Source organism: Zonotrichia leucophrys, chromosome 7, assembly GCF_028769735.1.
Source record: "Zonotrichia leucophrys gambelii isolate GWCS_2022_RI chromosome 7, RI_Zleu_2.0, whole genome shotgun sequence".
In the NCBI taxonomy this organism is placed as follows: domain Eukaryota; kingdom Metazoa; phylum Chordata; class Aves; order Passeriformes; family Passerellidae; genus Zonotrichia; species Zonotrichia leucophrys.
The window spans coordinates 14885150-14911581 of record NC_088177.1 but is presented as its reverse complement, the minus strand read 5'-3'; the positions used below and the strand labels follow the sequence as shown (position 1 = coordinate 14911581).

The 26432-nt window shown below is 39.8% G+C and overlaps 1 protein-coding gene across 2 annotated transcripts in view; it reads right to left on the bottom strand.

The window, feature by feature from the left end:
- The window catches only part of COL3A1 (collagen type III alpha 1 chain), a 47954-nt gene extending 25644 nt beyond the window's left edge, over positions 1-22310 (bottom strand). The window contains exons 1-5 of one of the 2 annotated variants that reach the window (XM_064717968.1): positions 22136-22310; positions 4290-4495; positions 2628-2666; positions 1947-2063; positions 310-381 (exon numbers count right to left, since the gene is read on the bottom strand). In XM_064717968.1, the coding sequence (XP_064574038.1) occupies positions 310-381; positions 1947-2063; positions 2628-2666; positions 4290-4495; positions 22136-22214 (513 nt within the window). In that variant the 5' untranslated portion in view covers positions 22215-22310. Of the gene's footprint in view, positions 1-309; positions 382-675; positions 787-1946; positions 2064-2627; positions 2667-4289; positions 4496-22135 lie in introns of those variants that run through there. The other variant, XM_064717969.1, reaches the window with a different exon arrangement.
- Positions 22311-26432: the final 4122 nt, after the last annotated feature.

Here is a 26432-nt window from a genome sequence, read left to right as displayed (position 1 = left end):
ATCACAGACAGAGATCAGGAAAAGGAAGGTAAGAAACTGAAGAAAGAAAGTGGAAAATAAAAAATCCAGATAATCTATAGCTACTTTCTACAACAGTGTTGTTGAACAACACTGTTGTAGAAAGTAGCTATAGATTATCTGGAACAACTGGTACCTTACATCAAATTCAACTTGCAGGCAATAATTGAATGAAAACTTACATTGTTAGATTAAAATCAGGATACATACACATCCAAGGTATAATCTATGAGCAGAAAATGTGCTCTTTAAAAAGAAGAAAGGACACAAAAAAAAGCTCTATCATCTTACAATGGGTTGTGGGTACCCGATACCAGCTCCACCAGCCTTCACATCATAGGAGTCATACTGTGGAGAAAAACTCTGTAAAAGAAATAGAGAAAAAAAGAAAGAGGAAAAAAAAAGAAAAAAGAAAAAAAAAGAAAAATATGTGATTGCTACAATTCAAGTATTTTTTATAGTGGTACAGTAAATGCATGAAAATAACTCATTTGTGTCTGCTGAGAAGTACTAGCTTGACCTATAGCTGCCATATATTTACATAAGAGAATCCCAGAGAGTGTCTTCTTTCTGAGGTCATGGTGACATTAGCTTCCCATGCTGGGCACATTCATTTTTCTTCTTGACAGCTTGTCCTTAGCTGAACCACAAAATTACCTTTCTCTCTCCTTTTACTCTGGTTTGACTCCTTCTTAGCTCCTTTCCCCAGTTTCTCTGTCTCTTTTCTGTTGGACTTAGTTGTCACTCAAGGATGTTGATGAAATATTTGTTGTTGCTCCAAAGAGCACAGCTGTTTATTATTATCATTATAATTTTCCTGATTTCTTTTACCTGTGCCTAATGAATGACTCATTTCACATGAGCAGGCAGTCAAATCATATGGCATTAGTGCAGTGATGCATTATTGGCCCACAGGTGGTTGAGCAGGAAGGGTTGAACACATGTAGTGTTCTGCCTGTTCCCCCAAAGCACTGTGGATCCAGCTCCTGCACCAACCAGGTCAGGATCCAACAGCACATCTTTGATACAGGGTTGGAATGGAGGACTAATTCAGCCTGTTTTCCTCTCCTGTGTTTGCCTCTCAAACCCCAAACCAGTGTCACTGGTGTCCACTGGGACTGGTAAACTGATCCACAGCTCAGTCCTGCAGAGGCAATCCCTTTCAGGATTAAATAAAAATGAGACATCTTGCCTCACCTTCTGGCTTACCTGGGAGTGGGAAGCATATGTAGAAGTTATAATCAGTGTACTCAAATGATTTTAACATGCACTATTTATCAGCTTTGTGCTAAAGAAGTCCCATCTTGTAACCCTGGGCTTGGTGGCCTGCATGGATGACAGTGCCACCCTGTAACAAAGCACTGCCTGGGGCTCAGGGCTGATTCACTTCAGTTACAATCAGCTCTCTTGCTGGTGTGCCCAGCTCTTCTGAAGTGACTTCAGCATCCAGTGAGCCAGAAATAAAGAGGCACCATGACAAATAACACTTGCATGGCACCTCCCTGCCAGCAGAGGAGCAGTGCTTCAGTCTAGTCTTGTTGGAATGTTCTGTTATTAAACATGAACTGATGAAATATAGGAAAATAGGAGACTTCCCTAACTATTAAGCTTATGGGGAAATTCTCCATCAGACTCTTTCTGATCAGATTATTTCTGAGTTACCAAAGTCTTCAGCAGATCAGCCCCCAAAAGTTTTAAAAGGTAAGGTAAGGAATATATTTAATTGCACTTCAAAGAAATTTTATGGACAAACCCTCAAAACAACAGCAAAACCCCACGTACCACCCACCTCTGTTTCCCAAAGGCACAAATGGGATGGATGCCACCAAAAGCAAAGCACCTGGGCAGGTGCAGGGGACAGGTGCCTACAGCATTACTTTGCATGGCTATGAGCACCAAGGGAGAAGCTGAACATAACAGTGACTTACACCTCCACTTATACTGGGACACGACTGGCAGATTCCTGGAGGCCCAGGAGCTCCAGGGCTCCCTGGCTGTCCTGGTGGGCCAGGGGGACCATTTCTGCCTGGAACTCCAGGAGAACCCTGCAAAGACACAAACACAGCAGATACAGATGTCGTTGCTCGCCTCCAGCTGCACGGACATGGAGGGACAAACCTTTCCATTCATAGCAAAGGCTGTGTGTCGTGGTGGGAAAGCTCTCCTAAACAAGGCCACAACCAAACATTCAGGAAAGACAGACAAAATTCACACATGGAAACACTTGGTTAATGGAACCTAATTACAACTGATACATAATCAAACTCATCAGAAATATTTAGCAGTTCAGTTCCTGAATCTGAAATTATTACTGCTAGTAGAGACTTAAAGATGTTTTTTCCTCCTTCTTTAAAGAAATACAACAAAATATAACAAATGTAATACAGTTTGGACTAAACTCTGTTCTTTCAGTTTAAATTTTTGAGAGTGTTGTTGAAGCTAAAGCTCCACTTCAAAATAACTATATGATACAGTCCTGCTGCAGACAGTTCAGACATCAATGAATGCAGGATATCCTGGCAGCTTGAATGGGATATATAGCACTAGAGGAATGGGGTCTTGATTTTGTTGGTTTCCTTGGGAAAAAAACCCAAACAAACTGCACTTACAGGATCTCCCTTGGGGCCTCGGCTGACTACTCCAGGAGTCTACAAAAAAAAAAAAAAAAAAAAGGAAAGGTAATTAAATAAAAAAACAGAATCAAAAAATGTGCACACATTAAGAAGAGCAAAATGCTTAAACATTTGATATAGTTTTCTCACATGAATTCCATTAATGCTTATTCAGGATATTTAAAAGATGTAGGGTTTTTGGTCAGTCAATAGGGTTTCTGGTCAGTCAAGCTACTATTGCTTGGATAATTTATAGAATTACACCTCCCCTAGAGGCAAGAGCATGGCACTAATGAATTCAGTACAGCTTTGCCATTGAGTGCCATGGGGACAGAATTCCACTGTGGAATGCTGTGACAGTTTTCTTGAGTCCTTCTCACACCAGCATGTGAAGTGATGAGCTAATTTTAAATTCTCAGATCTACTGCTGCAATTTATTTATTTTTCAATTAATAATTCAGTTACATGTTACTAACTGGATTTTCAATTTTTGTGTTCAGCTGCTACCTTCAGTAGCAAAGAATATTCAGCTGAAACAATCTTGGATCTTTCAAGACAGCATTTCGCTATACACTATCCAAGGTCATCAGGACAGCTTCCAATGGCCTGACTGAACTGCTATATCAAAGAGAGATGCTGGGGGAAGAGTTCACATGTTCTTCATTATCAGGAACTCCAGAACTTAAGAGTCTCTAAACAAAGAGAGGGAGGTGTACTTAAATCTCCAACATGCTTTTCAATACCACTCATTTCCACCTCTCAACATGTTCAGTGAAGTAGCTCAGAGGACCCTGGGACCAGTGGAGTACTGCAAGTGAGGTGCAAATAAGATTAGGTGACATATCTGTGTGTGACATATCTGTGTGTGAGAATCCATGTGTAAACAGATGTGCTGTAGAGCTGCAGAAATGCATCTTCTCTCTCTTCCTCACATCTCTTTCTTATTTTGTAGATAAGGATTTTTAATGTGGCAGCCTAGGTACTTTGACAGAACCTCATGGATCTTTAACATTGGTGAAATGTTCAGATAAGCTGAAAGCTCAGATAGCTGGCTCACTCACTGAAAGACTTAGGAAGGGGGCTTGGCATGTACTAACATTCTTGATTTTCCTGAGGCTAAGTTGCTGCAACTGGTTTGTATAATGTTGGTGTCCATAAAAAGATGATGATAAATTAGGTATGTACAGTATAATCACCTTTCCTTTACAGGGCATTAAGTCAGCAATAAGACTGCAAAAGGAAATTCACTCTGTGCTGATGTAGAATTGAGTTGATGAGAAATGAAGACACAGAGATGCTATTAAAGTTCTCTAATTTTCTTTGACGCTGTGTTGGCATTATTTTCATCGATATGGATTGAGTATTAAGTCAAAAATAAGGTGTTTGCTTTATTCCTATGCTTTTTCATAAAATGAAAAATGTAATGCCTATTTGCTGCCCTCTGTCCCTTTCTACTATTTTGGTGCCTGTTGTCTACACAAAACTGAGTTGGAAGACTTAATATTATCAGCTGCATTGTCCATCCTACGTATTTGCCTAAATTCAGAAAGTGGCATTGAAAAGAAAAGCATTTAAGAATATCTAAGCCAAAATGATTTGAGGTTGATGTGCATTAAGAAGGCAGTGAGACCAAAGAAACAACAGTGAGAATAAACTTACTCTTGGAGGTGGTGTTGTTGTTTGTGGGCAAACTGGGCAGCACTCCCCAAAAGGGATCTCTGGGTTGGGGCAGTCCAGCTCCTGATCATCACAGATGATGTCATCGCAGAGAACAGATCCCGAGTCGCACACGCAGATTTGGCATGGCTCTGGTTTCCAAACGTCCCTGTCAGCATAAGCCTGCCCAAGATGGGTACATCCTGTGACTGGAAAGAGAGAAAAATAGTGTTGGATATTATTTCAAATGTGTTTTCCAAATTACAAACGAGTAACATGAAAGCTGTTAGATAGTTTGTTTGGTTTCCTGGTTCATGCATGTGAAGCAAAAGGCTAAATGCTGCTCTTCAGGCACTGAGGGATCTGTTACATTAATTGCAGAGTCTGCTCTGAGTTTATAAACAGACATCAGTGGAAACCTCCTGGAGCTGAGCCAAAGCCCAATTAAATCTCTGATAATCTTCTGTCTTGAGTAATTTTAGTGTCAGACAGAATTACTGTCTAATTAACAATCAAATTCTCTGCTGCAGCTCAAGAGTAAACGTGCCTAAGCTCTCCAGCAAGAGTGCCACTGGCCCCACGTGCCAACAGGAGCACTTGCACATGGATGTGGGATAAGCCATCTGTGCAGCACCAGCCCCCGTCTCCAGCATCTTGCATTAATAGCTGCCACCAAGGGGCTTCAAAGAGTTTTTGAAAGCCAGCGTATGTGACAGATCTGAAAGAACGCTCACGTTAATTGCCCAAATGGTTTGCAATTATTCTATCAGCTGGCCTGCTCAAATGTTACAAGTGTCTTTTTTTTCAGAAAAAAAGATTGTTCATCTGTAACATTCATGGCTTTGTGAATTCCTTCCAACAGCTGTTTTACTGGTCAAACTTTTTATAGACTATGAATATGAAAAGGTTGACAAACACTGCCTTGACACATTAAAGTTTGGGATGGTGTTTTCCTAGAAAAACACAATCCAGACAGCCAAGCCATTTAAGAACCCAATGTAAAATAGCACTAAGAGCATCTAATTTGAGTTTTACAAGCTCATTTTAAGTTTTTTAGATGTTATTAGAAGTCTTAGATTGCAAACATAAGTATTACTGAATGTCATGAATAATTTAATATATTTTTCATGGATAGTTAGATTTTCATGGATAGTTAGATAATTTTTTTTCCATGGATAGTTAGATAGATTTTTTTTTCATGGATAATTAAAAATAATTCAGTTTATACAAACAACATTCTGGAGAAAGAGCTATTTTTGTGCCTACATCATTCTTAAAACTTTAATATGAGGATAATTTGCCTACTATATGCTACCCTTCAAAAAGAGAAAGAAAATGACAAAAGATGAAATTCAAATCTCTGACATTAAAATTGCCACTGGCTCCAGGCAGAAATTTCTGAATATCATCAAACTGTAATGGCCACAATTATCTAGTATGAGACTGAGCACAAATTTATTGCAGTTTGTTCCTATGGGTTATGCAGTCCCCCCTTTTTTTTTCCTTCCTGCATCTTTTATCTCTGTTTTTATCTTTCCACCACTGTATTAGCACCCTGGTCTCGTTTTTTCCCTTTTTCTTCCTCTCTGTATTTGTGGGTGAGTATTCCCATTCCACACCAATGTTCTTTGGCAATGTGCACACTTAGATGTGTTTCCTTTCTTCTCATGCTTCCTCTGCATTTCACCCTTCCCATAACACAGAACTTCCCTTTTCATCTTCTGCAAATCCCTTCATTTTGTACCTGAGCAGTTCCCCTTCTTTATTGCCATGTGCTCAAATGAGCTTGGTTTGCTCCTTCTGCTCCCTTCCCACTTTTTCACTCAGCTGGTTTTGCTTGGTCACATGGATCTGACATTTTCCTCTATTTCACCCTTGGAATTCATTACCTCCATTAAACTCTGGAAGGGCAATGGGGAATACAGTCATGGCTCCCTGAGGGGAGAGCCAGAGTGCAGATCCTGGGGAAGAGCACTCCATGGGACAGGAGGGTTTATTTTCCCAGTTTCAATCCTACTACAGGCTGTCCATGTCCATGCACACCATCTTGTGTTATTTTTGCACTTTAATTATAAAAGAACCATCAGGAAAATGTTGACTTGTTAAGGCTGGCACTCCTTATGGTTAAGAGTTGATTTTGACCACTGTCTTGATTAGAACAACAAAGCTTCAAAAACCCTTTCCAGATATTTTCAAGCCAATATTTTTTTCTTTGCTTGATATCAAGCTGGGATCCAGTATTTTACCTTCCTTTGACAACACAAAAAATCTTAACATGGAAAACCTTCCAATAGCATATGAAAACTCACTCCCCTCAGACATTCTCTATCACTTAGAAACTCAGATTTTCCTTTTCTACCCCTTTTGGGCCTCTCTAGAAACTTAATATTCTGCACAAGAGAGATGGAGAAGAGCTGCTCATTTCCAGGACAGCCTCTTCCCCACACGCACATGTCACAGGGTTATGGCATCAGAGGATGCTCCTTCAAAGGATCTAACAATGTGTACCTCTGAATAGGGTCTAGACCTCCTTCATTAACCTGCCAAGCTAGAGCTAGTTTCTAAAAATGTTGCTTGGCTTCCCAGTCCTCACCCCACAAAACCATATCCATGGATCCCAGGGAAATAAGCTGATTCTCTGCTTAGTTTTGTGCTGACTGTTCCTGCAAGAAACATTTTCCTCCTTTTCACAAGCCAGGATCTTGCTGTGGGCTCTTAGGGAAAAAACAGGCTGCCCAGTCTTGTCAAGGCTATTGACAAATGTTTCCTGACAAACAGGAAGGCTGAAATGCAGCAGTGAAGGATTATGAATGAAATCTTTATAATCCCTGAAGTGACTCAAGAGAAAAACCAAATCATAGAGATTGCTCACATGGTGCCCTCGAAAGCTGTGTGCTGTGGGAGGCAGAGCCTCACAGAGCTGCTGGGGAGGTTAGAGCCTGTGAGCCTTCCTGGAGGAGGGTTGGATGCACCCTGGAGAGCATGGATGGGCACAGATCCACACCACCCAGAGCAATGGACTGCCCAGCTGTCCCTCTGCTTGAGCACCCACCAGCTCCACAGCTTAAAATGCTCTTTTCATTTGGAACCACAATAACGAAGGGGAGAAATTCCTTTTTTCTAGAGCAAGTCATAGCTGTTAAATAAAAATACCATTGTATGGATCTCAAAGAACCTAATTATGTTACTGTTTGCATTTGTATATACAGTTATATGAATTGCATACACACATAGGGAGATGTATAGCATACACATGTTTCTGTACCCAGAAGATTTGTTTGATTAATTGAAATATTCTGATTTCCAGCTCCCAGTATCACTTAGCCTTTGAAAACCACCTAATTTTTTAACTATGTGTTTAAAACAACAAGGTCCTTATTTACTAGGAAATTCATATCCAAGGATTTGAACATTCCTACATCATTTTTTTCATAATTCTCACTTTTTTTTCATTGATTTGTTTTGTTATTTTCAGAGATGTGATCTTGCTGCTTTACAGCAAAGAGGACATCTCCAATGAGGAGCAGAAAAAGGCCATCTTTCCCCTGGTTTTGCACTGCTAGTTAATAAAGATTCTGTTTCTAAGACAGAAGCAGTCTTTCCTCAGTGCCCAATTTTTCACATTGTGAAGACTTACCTGCCATATATTATTCAAGATATCAATAAAAACCACAGAAATTTAAAATATGTCATGATGCCTGATAGTTTTTCATTAATAAGGAAATAAAGGAGTTATCCCTGCATTTTTAACAAGCTTGTGATTCAGTTATGCTACAGTAGATGGCATCATTTAACAGGAAGACGACAAAAATTTGAAGACATATGGATCTAATGATATTCATATTTGCTTCTAACTTTCTGGACATTGTTAAATGAATTAAGAAATAAGCTAGGAGAGCTGCAATGAAAACTGCTGTGGCCTTTGGCAGAATGAAAGTATTAAATAGATTTCCAAAGGAAACTTACATCTGGGAAGACTTAGGGTGTTAAAGACACCCCCTCTGTGCTCAGATGTAGATCTGTGTGTCAGCATGTTATGACATAATGCATTTTGCATTGCTCATAAAGATTAACTGTTAGCTCCAAAATCCTTTGGAAAGCTGATTTGTGCTAAAGCACTGGTGAGTAACATATAGGAATAATGAGGTTATAAAAAAGCTGACTTGTCTTCCTCTAGACTTGTGGTATAACAGCCACATACTTGCCTTAGCCAGCTTTTCTTATTGATTCCTAAACATTCTCATTAGCCTGAGAGTTAAGAAACATTAGATCTCAATAGTATTTGTCTATGGCAATGCACAATCTTATTCTTCCTCCCACAGCCCTAAATATGATGGCTGTACAGCACTTCACTTCTGTGGCACTTACTGCAATGTTTTGTTGGAAGCCCTGTCAATCTCTAGTGCACTGTTATAAAAGTTTAATATTTGAAAGCCTGAATTAATTTGAAATTATGCTGTTTACCGAGCACTCATGTTATAGGTTTTGCTGTGCGTAGCACTTCCCTGGGCCAGCCCAAATACTGAATAAAATAAAAAAAAGGCAAGACAATAATTTTTGTATGTTGGTTTTGAATTATTTCCCATTCTAGGAAGACTGGCAGCTGTCCATAAGCAGGCCAATATTGAAAGCTGAAAGGAAAATCACAATTTAGTTCCAAAGGACCTATAGATGGGGTACATAGAAGAGCCCAAATGTGTGCAAGGGAAAACACAGATGGCCATTGTCATATGGCCTGAAAGATGACAGATGTCATACGGGACATAATCCCAATCCCAGAGTGGTGAAGGGGAATTTGTTATCACATGAGAATCTGACCTGCTCTGCAGTTGGTTTTGGCTTTGCATTTGTGCAAGCACCATGATCATGACTTAACCACAATTTTATGGCAAAAGGAAAAAATTTCCTAATAGTATGCTCAAAAACCACAGGCTTTTCCACTTTGGAGAAAGGCAATGTCCAGCCATTGCATTAGAAGCAGACTTGCATATCCCCCATTTACAGAGATGTGACTAAAGGGTTAGAAATTAAAAAACATCTTGAACTTTTCTGGTTCTGCCTCAGAGAGGGCAATAGTCCACACAGGGGTGACTCATGATCCCCCAGCAGCTGCCTGATGATGGCCTGGGAAGCAAAACTGAGGAGCTTTGGTCTGTGAGAATCTGATCACAAACACAATGAGTCAAACAAACAACTTCTTCTGTATTTAAAGTGAATCTACTAAAGGCTAAAGCAGCAAGATGAAGAAGCCCTTGCCTCTAACTTTGACAGAATCCAAAGCCTAATGAAGTTAAGAAGAGCATTTGTGTTATTCTTTTAGCTGTATGAAACCTGTGCTTCCTCATCCTGACCTAGTTTTGCAGGATGAGTACTTCAAAAATTGTTTTACATTTCTTCTGTAGTAAATACATCTGTTAATTGCAGACCCCAGTACTGTCGGATACATTGTTTAAGCAAAGCACAAAGTAGAAGGAAGATTTGTTGTCTATTTTCAATACAAACACAATCATTCTTCCCTACTGGAGTAGGTGGAGGAATCCACCCCAGCATGTGCAGCAATGCTGCTTTCCATTTCCTGAGCAGAAAAGAATGCCACAGCATCTACCTCGAGGCAAATGGTTTGGGCTCCCTGTCTGGTATGAGGATGATGTTTACAAGAAACCCAAACACACTCGTTCCATCCCATCATTAGTAATGGAAACAGGCAGGCTCATAATGAATGAATTGGCTGCAGCAGCAGGGATGGGATGGCCTGGTCTGCTGGCATGTCCGGTCAGTGCTGAGAACTCCAAAGGGCTCAAACCCTGTCTGGGTCACAGCAGTCAGGAAAAGAGGTGGAAAAAAAGGAGAAGAAATGGTTTAATCAGTTGGGGTTTTTTTTTAACTGCAAGGCCTTTAAACATTCTCTCAGCTGGAATTGTCTTAAACAGCTAATGAATTGAATCCATTTCACACAGTGCACGAAGACATAAGGGCCAATTTAGGTATCCATACATATTAGGATGTTTTCAGGTTTAATAGTAATGATGGAATATTTTGCAAGGCTTGTCCACATGTGATTGAAGGTAATGAAACCTCCATTTATTAAACTCCTAAATGCAGACCTAAACACCTAAATGTTGACCCAGAGTGGGTCAACCATAAAAATCCATTGATGCTCTGGGACCTGTAGAAGGAAGAGCTGCTATCAGGTGGAATGGAAAAGGAGCATGAATGAATAGTCCACAGACTTCCCAAGTTCCACACCGAAAAGGACAGCTACATCCTGTGCTTTCAGAATGAAACTGAACCTTTCTTACTTCTAGGGATGCTTGTCTGCCAAGAAAGCTGGCATTGGAACAGTTCTGCTCCTGCACTTGTCCCAGTTTTGCTCTTTTCTCAGATGCAGAGTAAGAAAGAGAAAGCTGCTTAAAAGAATGCTGGTTAAGCATTCAGAATACTGTACTTGTCTGTCAGAGGTGGTGCAGGATGGAGTCATGTGCTGTTTCACTGGCAATGTACAGAAGAGTCTGGATCCTTGTGTCACACAGCCAAACTGTCCTTGCTTCGAGACCCACCCAGTCTGTATGTCAGATTACAAAACAAATAAGAAAAAAGCAGGCCTGCACTGGTACAAACAAGTGCCTTCATTTTAAACAGCTCATTCCTTGCTCCCTTCATTTGTCTTTATATGCTGCAAATGCCACAACCTTTCTGCAGCCTTTAGAAACTAGGAAATATCAGGATTAGAATATATCCTAAGCATATTTGTTACCAAGTAAAACACAAAATGCCTCTATTTCCCCTGCAGATTATTGGATTTTTTCCTAATCTTTCAAAGTGGATTTAAAAACTCTAATTTTTCTGTTTTATCTTCAGAGGTTTAGGTTTCACAAATTGCTCCACTTGGGCACACATGCTGACACCCTGGAATGATGTTCTTCATACAGCTTCCAAAGCTCACCCTGCCACAGCAGTGCTGCAAAGAAATCGTGACCAGAGATATCCCAGCAGAGATGTTGTTACACAACAGCCTCCCTGCTTCAGCTGGTGTCTGGCACAAGAAACCATGGCCAAAGAACTGGCTTGTTTCAAAACTGGTAATAAGCAAACAAATGCAGGGTGGTTTCTCTGCTGGTTTAGTTGGGGAGGGTTGTTTTTTGGCAGAGCAGTCCTTTCAAGCTGAGTCATACAAGGGGCAGGATAGAGCAGACTGCTCTATCTCTATCACCTTGCTTCTTTCTTGGGGCTGCCCAGGAAAATGTTGACTGTCTGGTCCTGAACTCATAAAAGTCATTTTGAGGAAAAACTTCTGCTGCATTCAAGAGACAGTTACACCCCTTTTGTTCATAGCTATTCCTTGACAACATCATGGGCAAATTGCTTTTTGCATGTGAGGAAGATATTCCTGACTGACCATCTGTATTGAGATGTTACTCTGGGATTTCCTCTTCAATGTCCCCTCTCAACCAGCTGACTATGGGACCAAATTATATTTATGCTTCTGTCTTTTCAGTAGAGATCAACCTCTTTTTGCCATGAACTCCAGAATTCAGATAATTCCTCCCTGATTAAGGGTAACCACTGTCTGATCAGAACCTCCCTTGATTTTACTGGGCTTTGAATCAGACCTAAAAGTTGTTAGCTTCTAATCATTCTGGTGGAAATTCTGGTGGAAGCTCTTCAGTGCCTGAGAGATCCAATCTTTTGCTAAGGGTAACATTAGCATTAGAGCAGGACACAAAGAAGACATTTCATCATAATTCAGTTAAAGCCTTTTAGAGGGACCATTGCATCATACTTCAGCTACTCTTCAATTACTGGTAAAATGCCTATGAGATTTTTCCATCCCCTCTGTTCTTACATTACAATATTTTTTGGCACATCACTTTTTGTGCCATGTGGTGTCATGCTAAAAATAAGGAACAGGCTGCAAGAACTTCTTTTGTGGCTATTTAGTTTTAGTGCTGGCATAAATTCTAATATTAGTCTGCAGAAATATTATTTTTATCTACTTAGAGTGAATGATACCAAATTCTTCCATAAAGACTTGTATCTTCAACTAAGCAAAAATGGACATAAATTTAAAGTCCAATATGATTTCTGAGGATTTAATGGATTTATTAGTTTCTTTAAACATGTATTCTGCTCATTCCTTGGGCAGTCGATGAAGACTTCTAGAGTCAGAATCCAAGTGTCAAGGCAATGTTAGTTTTGAACACTTGACCACTTCCAATTCTATTAGATAAGAAACTGGTCTAACATATTTCTAAAGAAAAGTAATAGTTCAAGCTCAACATTACTAGGATCAATTAATGGGAAAAATTTACTAAAGTACAGCACAAGATTTTGCCAAACTTTAAAAAAAAAAAAAAAAAGTCAGCCCCAAGGTGTAGCTCAAAGACATAGTTCTGCATTCCTGATTTTAGCTAGGACCAGGTAGAGTTTATAACAATGGAGGGTTCTTTGAGACATTTCTTGAATAGGTCAGCCCTGGGAAGAATAAAGAAAAAACTGGAAAAGTCATTGTGCACAGGTTTCCCAGACTCTACAACCACTCTGACAGATCCAAAACATCATGAGAGAGAGTTTCAGCTTTTGATCTGATAAGAGAAAGGGAATGAATACAAACTGATAATTGTTGAAGTTTGATCCACAAAGAATCTCATTTATAAAACACTGAACTATAACTACTTAATTAATGATGCTTTAACCTTCTGGCATGACAAAACTTAAACACTGTGTGGGGAAAAATGTATGACTTTTGTTTTGCATTGTCTAAATTTGTAATTAAAACAATTTTTGGCAAGTAATTAAAATTTCAAGTGGGACACGATCCTCTCTTTCCCCTCAGCCCTGTGAGAGAGTGAACAGATTTATGCAATGCTGTTTCTGTGGTTTGCCTTGGAAGAGATCAGCCTGATTCAATGCTTCTCTCCTGAGGCTGAAGCAGATGGGAAATGTTACAATGGCAGTATAATACATGTGGTAATATCATTTATATTTTCAGATACCTTGGACAAAGTCACCCCAATATAACTCCACAGCCATGATGGATTTACATCTGAGATGAGTAAAGCAGCAGGGGGGAAAATTCTACGCTGGCCTAAGTCCCTGCACGATTTTATTGGTTTCCCTGTAATTTCAGAAGTTGGAAGTAAATGAAGGATTTGGTTCTTGCATTTCTTATTCCAGTGAAGGATTAAAGTGCTCTGGCATACTGTCTAAAGAAAAGAATCATATCTTTGGCTGCCAATAAATTAAGGGTATTTGTAATTCAGAAGGTTGTGGTGGGGTTCTAAATGCATAGAGCATCATTAACCCAGATTCATCTGCAAAACACTTTGTATTCATTCACTCCTTATTCCAGTTTGTACTAATTCACCCCACATCCATTTTGGACAGTTTGTTGGATATGGATGGCAGTATTTGAAATTCTTCTTAATCTGCCTCATGGAGGATATTAAATGGCTATTTGTACACTGGATACAACGCTCTTATTGTCAACCTCCTAGGGCTACTAAAGTAAGTATTGTGAGGGTTTTCTCAGGGTACCAAAGACAATTTAATTTTGGAGACACTTTTAAATATCAAGTTCTATGCTTGGCCATTTTTCAAGCACAAAGACCTACAGATCTTCCTAACTAATTCCCTTGTGAGGTGAAAATTCACACTTTTGGTGCAGCGAAGAGCCTGCAAGCAGAGAGCTGGCTTTTTATTAATATCAGAGGTCAGCAGCCTTGCTACTGAAGTGGCTGCCTGAGGCCTGGCACACATTTAGCTCTCCCTGCTCTGTGCAGCAACAACCCCAGCTGGCACAGGGAAAGAATAAACAGCACTACATAGCCCAGGAGGGCTGGAACATCTGCAGCAGACACAACCCCATCCAGCACAGTTTATCTGCTGAGCCCTTAAAAGGTATGAGTGAAAGAGCAGGAGCCAAAGAACACCTGATAAATGAAAAGGCTCTGCACAATTCACTTTTTTTGATTCTTTACTGAAAGGCATTTACAGTAATCTTTCTCTCTTCAGCTGCTCAGAAATAGTCAGTTGGACTAGAAAACCTCCCTTCTTTCTTCCCCCCACTCCTCCATATTAATGCTATTCTGTTCATACAAAAAAGAGGGAGCTACAAAGAGGACCACCCTGCCAACAGCTAAGCCACCAACAGCCTTAGAATATTGTGCAAAGAATCTTCAAAATGTCTGAGCAGATTTCAATTACTCTTTTCAAAGATTTGCAATTCCCACTACACAGCCCATTGTTTGCTTTCACCAGGACATTCCTCTCTTAAACAGCTGGCACAGAATGACTACTGCTCTGCAGGGAAACAAGCAAACACCATACAGTAGATTAAAAGCCAAAAACAGAGAAGCTGAAGGTTTTTTTTTTTTTTTTTTAAAGAGGCTCTCATGAACATAAAAGTGTTTTCCAAGAAAATATGAATTCTATTTTTGCTGCTTATAGCTGAAGGAAAGCATGGGGGATGTAGTTTACTCTCCTTTGATGCTCAGCATGGCAATTACAGTGAACATCAAAGGAACAATGAGCGATGCTTCCCATATTTCCCATTAACTCTGTTCGGGTGAGCAATTGTCTCTGCCTCATCTCTTTGAAAAAAAAGGATGCAATTTTGTTCTTGCTTATTTTCCTAAAAGAAAATGGAAAGAAGGAAAAGAGAAGAAGCAGCACAAAGGGAAAGAAGAGAGAAAAAAGTTGTTTGCCGCAGACAGCCTTCTAATGCACCCACTGGTCACTGGGCGTGAGCTGCAGGGAGCTTCAGTGGGATCTGATTATGTCCAGGAGTTTTCCAAGAACTGCCAGAGCTGAATTGCTGTGGGAAGTATTTTCCGGACACAGATCATCCTTTCATATCTACTGCTGCAAAATGTGCCTGGGTTGTTCCTGTGATTCTGCTGCCCTTTGCAGCGCTGGAGTTGGGAATAAAGGGGTGCCTGAAGCTGCCCAAGCAGCCCAAGAAAGGTTTGCACTCAGGAGGAAAGGTTTCACCTGATGGGAAAGCAGAGGTGCCTGTGCCACCCTCCAGGGTGGGATGCACAGTGACATGAAAGAGAAATCCAGCAGCAGAAAGGGATGTGTCTCCATTGGCTGTGGATACTTTTGCATTTTGCTGAAGGCCAAACTCTGCTAAAGACTTAAATCTAAAAGTCACATCCCTCATTTCTTGACAGTCATTTGTGTACCCTTTTAGCTGTAGGAGAAGGCCTAGGCTTTCAAAACAAAAAAAACACATTCAGCCTTGAAATACATATATTTTCATTACCCTCACATTCTTCCTGTTCAAAGTCCTGTGCATGCTTTCTCCTTCCTGGCAGATATCTCTTCATGGAGTATTTGTGTGAATCAAAGCAAGACAAAAATGTGCAGACATTGTTAAAGGAAGTACCATTTGCATTCTCCTTCTGATAGTTCATGTTTAAATGAAGGGTTTGACATAAATGGGGGAAAATGGAAGTAGTCTCTGAGCTAATCTGAAAGGAATCTCCTCTGCTAAACTAAACAAAGCCAGAAGTCCCAGAGCTGAAGTTTATCCAAACTAAAGCCAACAAACGGTTGTTGTTGGAGGGGGTTATATCATGTTTTCCATTGTCATGTTGACATGAAACAGGCAGAGGCTTCCACTTTGCAAACTCAGAGACAAGATTGGCTCTGAAGTGAAAATAAATAAAGAGAAACAGTGGCTGGAAGTAGGTTAAGTTTCCTCTAATCAAAATTCAAATAACCTTTCCTATAAAACAGAAGATGAGAAAAAATAATGACTGCTTAAAACACAAATGAAAAATACAATGTACTATAGCTACATGTGAAAGATGAGCTACTCTACAGTGAATGGTGCATCTCATTCCTCCTTGCACACTTCCAGCATTTGAGATAGGGTTAGCAGACCTCCCCCTGTCTCTCTTGTAGTTACAGAAGAGACTTTCTGATTCCAGTAATTTGTAATTTTTTACTTGGAGGGTCTCTCTTGATTAACCATAGTCAGAAGCAATGCAAGGGTTAATATTTGATTTTTCTTTTTAGTACAGTCTCAAAGCCATGTGAGAAATATTAATAGCATGGCCACCACATATAAATATGTAAATCTTATTTCCCTGAAACAAAGTCTGACTGTGTTGAATGGAGAAAAATCAAGAAATTCTGTGGGAATTCCTTACAGATTTTTCCAGTGACAAAACGTCTCTTGTGAGGGAAGTCACAGAGAGGACAGAATGGAAAGCTTCATGAACCCTGTGCATCAAAAGACTGAGTGGAAGAAAATCCCTAGAGAAGTAACTGTCCTGCAGCAGTCACCAAGGCTGTGGGAAGCTGCCAGCAGTGAGCCACCACACAGCACCTCTGCCACAGGGACACCACTGGTGTGGCAAGCATGGCCCTGAGAGCCAGCCCTCCAGGAGGAATCCCCGGCATCCCCTGGGATGCAGGGGGGCAGCACAGTGCGGGCCAGGGCTGCAGCATGCTCTGCACCCAGCCTCACTGCCCTCAACAGCCTGACCTCCAGTTACAGAGGTAAAATAACCCTTCTTGCACCCATCCTGGAGCAGGAATCACATCTGTGCCCAGTCCTCCTTCGGTACAAGGTGTATCACCATGGATATGTAGAAGCAGAAGGTAAAATAGGCAAAGTATTGTAGCAGGTAAATAATGACACTAAAATGTTTGTTCCATTTAGGGTTGAAGGTTACCTATCATCTGCCAAAAACCAAAATCAGAATGTCTCATAATTATAGACAATTGGTGGTAGTTACTCAACTCTAAACCATAATCTACAATTTACCAGGCTACAACATGGAGAATGGGCTAACAGCAGCAGTGTTGAATCAGAACACATTTTATTATACCTTTTTCAAGCCTGTTTTATTTTTTTAATTTTTTTTTTTTTTGGTGCTGCCAATAACACATTGAACTGTGCTCCATCATATCAAACTGCAATGGTGTAGGACCCTAATCCAGTTACTTTAAGACCATAAAAACCCCTATTTGTTAGTAACATATATTTGCCATTGCCAACAATTTCCCTTTTCTTAACTGAGATCTTTTGCCTAGTTTCTTAAAGAAGCATGACTAAAGGACAGCATAATCTGGAATATAAATGGCATGACCATTGCACTAATATCTAATTCTGTGAGCTTTGACAAGTTATTACTCCAAACCAACAAATTAAATCTTGCAACTCTTACAGCAGTGGCTTGTGCTCTTCAGCAGACCAGGAACCTTCCACTGAAAATCAAGAGCAATACAGCGCTCCAGGTGCCCGCTAGCCTGGGAAAGTGCACTTTGTTACGGTTTGCCCTTCCTGGTAGGCTGAACCTTTCAACTCTGAAGAGGTTGCTTTTAACCCCAAAAGCTAAATGCAGCTCTGCATTGTCTCCATTACCAGCCCTCGGTATGTTGTCACAATTAGGAGGGCAGGTATGTCCCATTTTCTGCAGATTTCTGATTAAAACAGGGTGTGAACAAGACTAGCACATAACTGGGATAATGAATAATGGAACAATGTCAGTCTGGTTTCTCAGCTAGCCTGTGGAACAAAAAAGCAATGGTAATTTCTTTTTTTTTTTTTTTTTTTTTTTTTTTAACAGCATTAATTGCAACTCTCCCCCAGCTGTTGTGTAAGACTGGCATCAGCAGAGTTTGCAAGTGACACCTGGCTGCTTATTTCAAACCTCAACACTTTGGCAGAAGCTGGAAGAGGAAACAGGATCTGCTTGTAATCTGCAGCACTAAGAGGAGAGCAAACGTAATGACTCTGACCCAGGCATCAACAGAGAGGTTTGTGCCAGCAACAACACCCTTCTACCTCTGCCTCTCCCCACTGTAATAAAGCAGTGGATGTTTCCAACTCCACCTCCTCTTTCAGAAAAATCAGTCTGTGTAGATTTGGTGATTTGGTCTCAAGTCAAAAACAAATCTGGAAAATAATGAAAGGGTGATATAATAGTCTCATTTTCCTAAGGCTAATGTGTTCCAGGGGTGTGTGATATAAAATGTGTTTATGAAATTTGTCATATTTCCAAGAACATATATATAATGTTTGGAGGGGGTGGATTCCCCAGGCTTTCATTTAGCATGATTTTTCCAGACCAGAAAGGAATGTTTCAATTTTCCTAAGCATAACCTTGTCTGCTGTGTGCTTGGTAAAAAAATAGCTAGGAAAAATGGAAGAAGAAGAGCAGACCCCAGATATTTCATTACTTTGCAAAGTCCAGGTTACTTACAATGGTTAATTACCTCTTGGCACACAGATCTGCATCATCTGGTTTTACTGTCAAAATTCTGGAGGGAAACCTTTCTGAGTTACCAAAACCTTTGAGGAGAGATAGTTCTGTTGTTAGCATTACCCTTAAACTGGAAATTTATCAACAAAGAGCACATGTGTGCAGTGTTCCATACAGCTAACTGCTAAACATGACAGTCTGGCAGTCTCACAAATAAACTACATCTGTACAGTACCCATCCACTTCACATGCTATCTAATCCTTCCCAGTTAATAAAAAAAGAAAGCAAAATGGCCAAATCAGCTGTTTATGAGTTTTCCTGAAATATCATTCTTTTCTCTGGGATCAGAAATGGGTGCTCAGCATGAAAAGTAATTTGCATGCTGCCTCCCGAAACCTACATGTAATGGTTATATATCATTTTAAAACTGCAATTTGCAACTGAAAGTAGTATGAAAGGTCAATAAGTCTTGTCAGAGAGATTTTAGCATTCAGCCATTACCTCAGAAATGAGTTTTCTGACCAAACATCCAAGATAATACTTGCATTACAAGGAAAACACTAAATTACCTTAGAGTAAAAAATTACTTGGAATAATACTGAAGGGTTTCTGGCATTGCTGCCACACTGCTTTCAGAGCAGTAGAGTTTTCCTAATGACCTCAGCAAAGTTCCTCAAGGACTGGGGAAGTGTCCTGCTCTGACTCACTGAGGTGTCCTTTAAGCATCACAGATGCAGCTGAGACAGGCCCAAATCCATCTGACTTCCCTTTTGGCACTGATGTGAGGGCACTGTGGATTGTGTCCTTTGTAGGCAGTGGAAATTGCCAAATACCTTTAGCTAGTCTGGCTAGCTAAAACTTATTCTGTCTTTTGGAAGGAGATGTCATGATGGCTTCTACAAACTCAAGATAAATGGGATGAATGCAGGCTACAAATCTTAGCAAATGCTTTCACAACTTGGGTGGAGATGGATTTCTTTCCTAAAGAAGCTTTCTAAGATCTTATACTTTTGAGTAGTTTAATATGCAGGATGCAAAGGCGCCTTCAAAGGGTGGAACCCAATGTGCATTTCTGGACTCTGAATCATCTGTCATGTCCTGAAGTCCTGGCTTGGTGTCCTGTCAGCCATCAGGGGGCATCTTATCTTGGACATGGGCAGGGCTGGAAAGCCCTGACACACATCAGAAAACCTGGATTGTGTCAAGGTGATTTCACCTCCGGGCTAAAAACATCCTGATGAGTTACAAGGACATACAGCTTTTGAGTTCAGATAGTATTCCTTGCTGCACAGTACCTGGATTCCCAAGCTCTAGAAGAGGTTTAGCCTGAGGCTGTACTCAAATCCCCATTCCAAGCTATTACAGCAAGACAAAGAAACACATAGCCCAGGGGTACATCTGACTACCCTAAACTCAGTGTATACTGAGCAGTTTCCTTAATATCTTGCCAAGTCTTGTCTCCTGGCAGGCTTTCCTAAGGAAAATTTTATATTGACTTACATTTGATACTAACCATATAAACATTTTTCTTGACAAGAGAGAGCATTTCAGCATGTCTGGAAATTCTCTTTTCAGTTGTGGAAAATTTGGTTTCCCAGTCTATTCCCTGCCCTGCACATGAATTAGTGATACGAATAATCAACTCCTTCAACTATAATTTTCTGTGAGAAAAGCATATTCAAATGTGTGGAAAGAAACATTCTAAAGTGAGGAGAGCATCCAATTTTTAAGGGATAACTAGTGATTTATCAGTCTCTCTGTGTAACCTCATCCCTGCAAATAGTATGGAAGTTAGCCCAGTAAGGAAATGTTACAACGCCATGAAACAGGAATGTGGCAGAGAAATGAGAATACTCATTCACACTTAATTTCTGCATTGTTTTTCTACCCCAAATTCACCATTTATTGAGTCAAATATATGTTGTACCTCAGAAATGTCCGGGATATGCCTAGAGTGAGGGAAGGAGACCTGGCACCCAGGAAGGGTTTGTTTATGGAGAGAAATAAAATTGATGTTCCTTCTCTTTATATTGGATTGTGTCTTAGTGCTTGTTCCTCTGACGATAGACACAGGTATACAAAAGAACACTTACTGCATGTTAAATATAAACAATATATATTATCTGCTGCTGGAAGTAGAGAAAACTCACAGCACATATTTGCTAAAATTTTATAATCACTGAATTTTATAATTTTTACTCATTATTGGAGAGAGTTTGTATACAGCAAGGCAGAAACAGAAAAGGATCAGTTCACAGTAAATTCGGTTTACTCTCTACAGAATATATGCATTGGTTGTTTTTTGGGTTTTTTTTTTTTTTTGTAGACACTTAGGCACAGCCTGTGTCTGTGCTAGGCTAGGGTGGCTGGTGCTGCAAAGGCTCTTGCCTGCTTTGCTCATGCACAGATCCTCCTGAGCGCCAAGTGCTCCGGTGCCAACAGGCTGCTCCTGGTGGAGTCACTCACCCCTCGGCAGAGGTCCCTGTGCAGGTATGGTGAGACAGATGGGCTTGCCATGAACTGGCTCAAGTAATTCTTTTCATGATGTGTGACATACAGAGTAGTGTAGGGTGTGATTTTAAAGACATTTGGCTTTCCTTTACAGCTTCTTTGGCCACTGCTTATCGAGTTAATTGTAAGGTTATTCCTTGCCTCTCTGTAGGAATAAACAAATTGCTGATCTTTCATATTTACAGGAGAGAAAAGTGTTTTATCTTAAGGAAGTACTGGTTTACAATATCTGGCAAGCAGGAACTGAGCACATCCAAAAAAGGTCAGCTGTACTTGTGGAATGTCATCTGTTTAGCTTAAATACTCATACCACACTTATCTTCACTCTAGGTTGAATTCTTGTATACAAAGTACTTCTCTCCCCTCTGAATTCTATGTTCAGTTGGTTTTTAGTGTTCTTGCTCTCTGTAAACATGCACACACACACACACTCACATGGACTTACATATACCATCAACTGCTAAACATTCTCATGAAGGGCTGAAACAGCCTGCAGATGCTTGATTCAAACTATTGCAGCCGAGGGAATTAAGTTACCCTCCTGTTCTATGCCAAAGTAAAAATTCTGTAAGCTGACATATTTTTATATATCACTCTTAAAAACTCCTTCAACAAAACCATTTAGAATTTTAAGGCGTTTTTTCCTGCATGCAAATTGTTGAAAGAAAACCCCACGCTGCCAGTGTAAGACAAACAAGTACAAAGGAGAACTCCAAATAAAATAGCTGGAAGCAAAGATTTTTCCTTGTGAAAAAGAGCTTCCAGGCAGCATGGAGCTAACAGCTATAATGTTATTCCAAGAGTTAAAATAAATAGCTTAGAATCTCCTCGGTGTCTGTAGCAGGAAAACAAGTAAGAACAAGAACAAATGCAGCCAAGGCAGACAGCACTGTACAGTCCTTCTAACTTTAAAGAAAGCAAAGCAAAGAAAAACCTTTGGGATGATACTGCAAATCCCTGCAGCTTTCAGCTTCACCGTTAAACATCTGACTGCTGAACTAGTGAAGGAAAAGTGTTCTGGTGAGATTCGTGCATACACGCTTCTGACAAGCTATTAAAATTATTGGTAAAAACAAAAATAAAATAAAAACATGAAATCATAAGAAGCTTGAATTACTCACCGACTTGTTGTGCCAAAATAACTGAGGGTTGAAACACGGCAAGAATGAGCAAAGTTACTTTTTGCACAGAGCTCATCATGTCTAAATATTAGACATGAGACTCTCTGTGCAAAAATAAAAAATGGGGGGGGAAGAAAAAAATCTGTTCAAAATAGCAACATCGGTTGTTCCCTGCCCTTCCAGCACCGGGCCATGTACAGAACTCAGCCACAAGCATTCCCCAGCTTTGGCCTTAAATAGGAAAAAAATTGGCTTACTTTTCTTTTCCACCCCCTTTACTGAAACATGAGAAGAAGACCCATCCCCTAACAGTAAATGAATGATTAATATTTCTCTTGGCTTTACAGAAGACTAAAGTCAACTAAACAAGATACACAGCACATCTGGAACTTTTGTGTGCGTACGAAATGCATGCTGACACTGTATATGAGCAGTTAGTGTGCACTCTATGTGACATATATGCACGTGAAAAAAAAGCCCCATGCCAAAGCACCCGGGGTAAGGCATTTTTTCGTGTTAATTAGGAGTCAATGGGTAAAACCCAAAGAAGATTTTTAGTTCTCAGTGCTCCCTAACAAAGATAAAAGCTAAGTGAAGGTGTAGCTGCACAGACTGAAAGAATCCCAGAAGTGGAGGAGCAAACCTGGGTATTTCTGCTAATGTGCAATCAGAGTTAATCAAAGGAAGTTCTGAAAATCACACTTCTGTTCCAGGGCTTTTCTCACTGTTTCCACCTCACAACGTGATTTTGTGTTACCTGGGGAGAACGCAAACATTAAAAAAATTGTGAAGAGAACAAGATTGCAAATCACAAGCATCAATCTCAAACTAAATCTTTTCAAGTAATTCAGTTTGATGCTGTCATTACAACATTTGAAAGGAATGCAGAACTTTTTTTTTTGTCTGTTTGCTCCTCAAACAAGAAGGTAGAGAAGACAAAAAAAAAAAAAACCAAAAAGAAAAGAAATCTTGAAACTACTAATGCCTTTTAAACCTAGTTATTTCTTTGTTCCACACAAAACTTCACTGAGAATAAGACCACAACACACAAACTTGTTTTCCAAATCAGGTGGTCTGAGCAGGTTTTGTTATGAATCTAGTTTTGCTGGGAATGTAGCCTTAAAAGACCCCAGAGTGAATGCAAGAAGCTGCCACAGTGGACATCTCTGCTCAAACAATGATCAAACCAATTGCTGCTCTCAGTCAATCAATCTGATCCAGGTCATGTCCTGCAGAAGTGCTCATTCATTTGTTCTCAGGTGTTGCTGTGATTACAGTGACCCAGGGAACATTCCCTCCTCCCGATAATTTGCGAGTGCCATGAACTGTCATCCAAAAAAGGGGCCCATAGCTCTGTGTGCATCACAAAATAAGAACAGCTTAAAGTTTAATCTAGTAGGTACTGGATCTCATTGCAAAACCTATTTGAAATAAATTTGCACTTAAACTGAAACACCCTCATCTGCTGGGGTCACCTGAGGTAGAGCCGGTTGAAGCAAGTGTGAAGAGGTCTTGAATAATTTGATGTCGCTTTTAACACATCCTGAGCATTTCTTCTGTTTCTTAAATGTTTATAAGGTATAAATGCCTTGATACATTCCAAAGGAATTACACACCACATTTTTTTCCCTGGATCTCCCAATACTTCATGCTGTCTCTGTTGCATTGGCTGAACTATTTCCTGCAGGTTTGGGTTTTCATATCCAGGATCATATCACTTAACAGGTTAGGTTATTTGGTTTACAGCATTCAAGTAGCTACCATCAACAAAGAGATAACCAGCTCCTGCTGAGACATCCTATAATACAACAGGCTTCACATTTTTATGCAAGGTTCTGAAGTTATGCTCAGAACATAAGATAGAACAAGAAATAAATCCAAGAACCTGAATTTATTTGTCTCTCTTCAATAGGTATGTACAAACAGATCAAACCCTGGATAAAAACCATTCTCAGCTATAGGAGAATGAAACTGAATTAACTGTTATCAAGATTGCATGCAGATCAATTTTCCGTAACAATGTCTATGTGTTTGCCACACTGATTGTTCAATTTTAATGAGGCCTAATCACTGTTAATTGGTAAGTGTTCAAATTTGAGGAAAAAAATGTAATTCATTCAAGGTCTTTGACTTAAAGACACTTTCATTGAGTTCTGCAATTTTTTTAGCCCATTTGACAGCAATAAACATTTCTTTAAATTTCTTAACTCTAAGCTTTAAAAAAAGAACACCTTTGGTGACTCTCTTATTTTCACTAATGCTTGACCTCAGTTTTTACACTACAACACTTGTCTAAACAAAATTTAAATTCTAGCTTTTCTGGATTGTTCACCTTAAATATTATGCTATTCTATAACTAGATTATGAACACAAATTTATCCCTAACACCTACTATTTGCCATGGGCCTTGGAGTATCAACATGTGTGCTTGAATTTGTACAGAAATGAATCTTTGGGTTTCTGTATAGAAGCATAAACCATATCTTTGATGATTACTTCCCATAAAAACAATAGCCCTTCCTTGGTTTTTCAAGTGTATTTTCTGTGGTTCAAGGAGCAATGCACATCAATGCTCAGCTACATAAAAATTCTTCATCAGTGTTACCTTCACATAATAGTGGTTGTAGAATTGATTTCATAACTCTAGTGTAAAACTCTCTAGCAATTGCCACTCACTGTCACAAGTCAATTCCTTTTGAGTGGCAATCACCATTTTACTTACATGGCCTGAGGAGGCTGTGGCACAGCAACATTCCTTGAACGTCCTCTGCACAGAAACAGCAGAACTTTGTGTTCAAAATCTTCCTTTGCACATCCTCTGCACAGAAACAGCCCCCCCCCAAAAACAGATTCTTGAGTCTTGCAGGAAATTTTGGATTATTTAATAGGCAGCTCTTCTTTGGAACTCATCTTCCTGGAGATGCAATGTCAAGGCATCTGGACTAAACTGGAAAAGGTACTCATATCAAAATTGGTGCACTTTTGATGGAGGAACCTGAAACAATTGCTTGTAAAAGTTATTGAATGTATTTGTACTCTATGGTAAATACCATAAAAGATATGTAGATTGAAACTGCTGGCTACCTCTCCAGCACATGCTGGAATATTCATGCAATCTGGGATTCCTTGTGCCTGTTTGAGTATTGTGGTTAGTGACATTCTGCCTAAGAAAGACAAATGAGAGATTTACTTTTACATATTTATCAAGTGACCTCTTGTCCACCCTGCCAAATATTCTGTCCTTATGTAAGTAAATTATATAAGTGTTGCTTTAAAAGTTCCTGAAGTTCTGGCCTGTAGAATCAATTGGCAAATATTCCTTGTTTCTGAGACCTTCATCTGAACTGAGAATCTTCAAATTTTACCATTGCAGTTACTCCTATGCCAGCAACCAGATAGTGTGTTTTTTTTTTTTTTTTTTTGTTCTATGCAAATTTTAATGGTAGTAAAGAATCTCCAAATTTTAAAAGGAGTGTACAGTTTCACACAAAAAAAGCACTGTGAATAGTGCAAATAGTGACAGAAAGCACAGTGGGGGAAAGAACCTATAAGAAAAACTGTCTAGAGCCACTAAACAAAGAAAACCCCAAAACACAGCCACATACTCCTCAACCTTTCCTGTTTGTGAAATAGAAGCAATGCAAATCATGACTGATGCCCTAATAGACTATTACAGGAATGAAGGCAGCCAAAGCAATGAAATGGTTTCATTCTTCTCTCATCTTTCCATTTTCACTGAAATTTTATCCTAAGACAATGGGAAATCAAGTTTTGAGACCCAGCCTCTCGTTCTCATGTCCTCTTTTTTTTTGGCTTTGCACATTCTCAAGATTTCCACAAACTAAAAGTCTCCTTTTTTTCCAAAGTTCTGTGAAGATTAAATAAAATCCTTCATCTGAGTCATGTTGGGAGCTAACTGTGTTACAGCACAGCTGTGAAGGCTCTTAAGGCAGAGCCAACATTATGACTGCATAGGGGTGAAGCGGAGACAGCACCCACAGCATTTTCTCTTCCCAGCAGGAGGGACAGAAGCCAAAGCAGTTTAATGACCTCTGGTTGTACTGAGTGCTGGGGAATTTGACATCCATGGCCAGGGCGGGGTTTCTCTGTACTGAGCACGCACCTTCATCTGTCTCCAGGGATGGAATCCATTAATGCAGAACTTTGGCTCCATGCCTTTGTGAGGATGCTCCTCCTTTTCACTGAGGTGTCAAAATTATTTTGAAAGGAATCCTTTCTTCTAGTCTCTAATCCAGATTTCCACTTGGCAACTGGAAAAACCGCAGATCTGCACTTA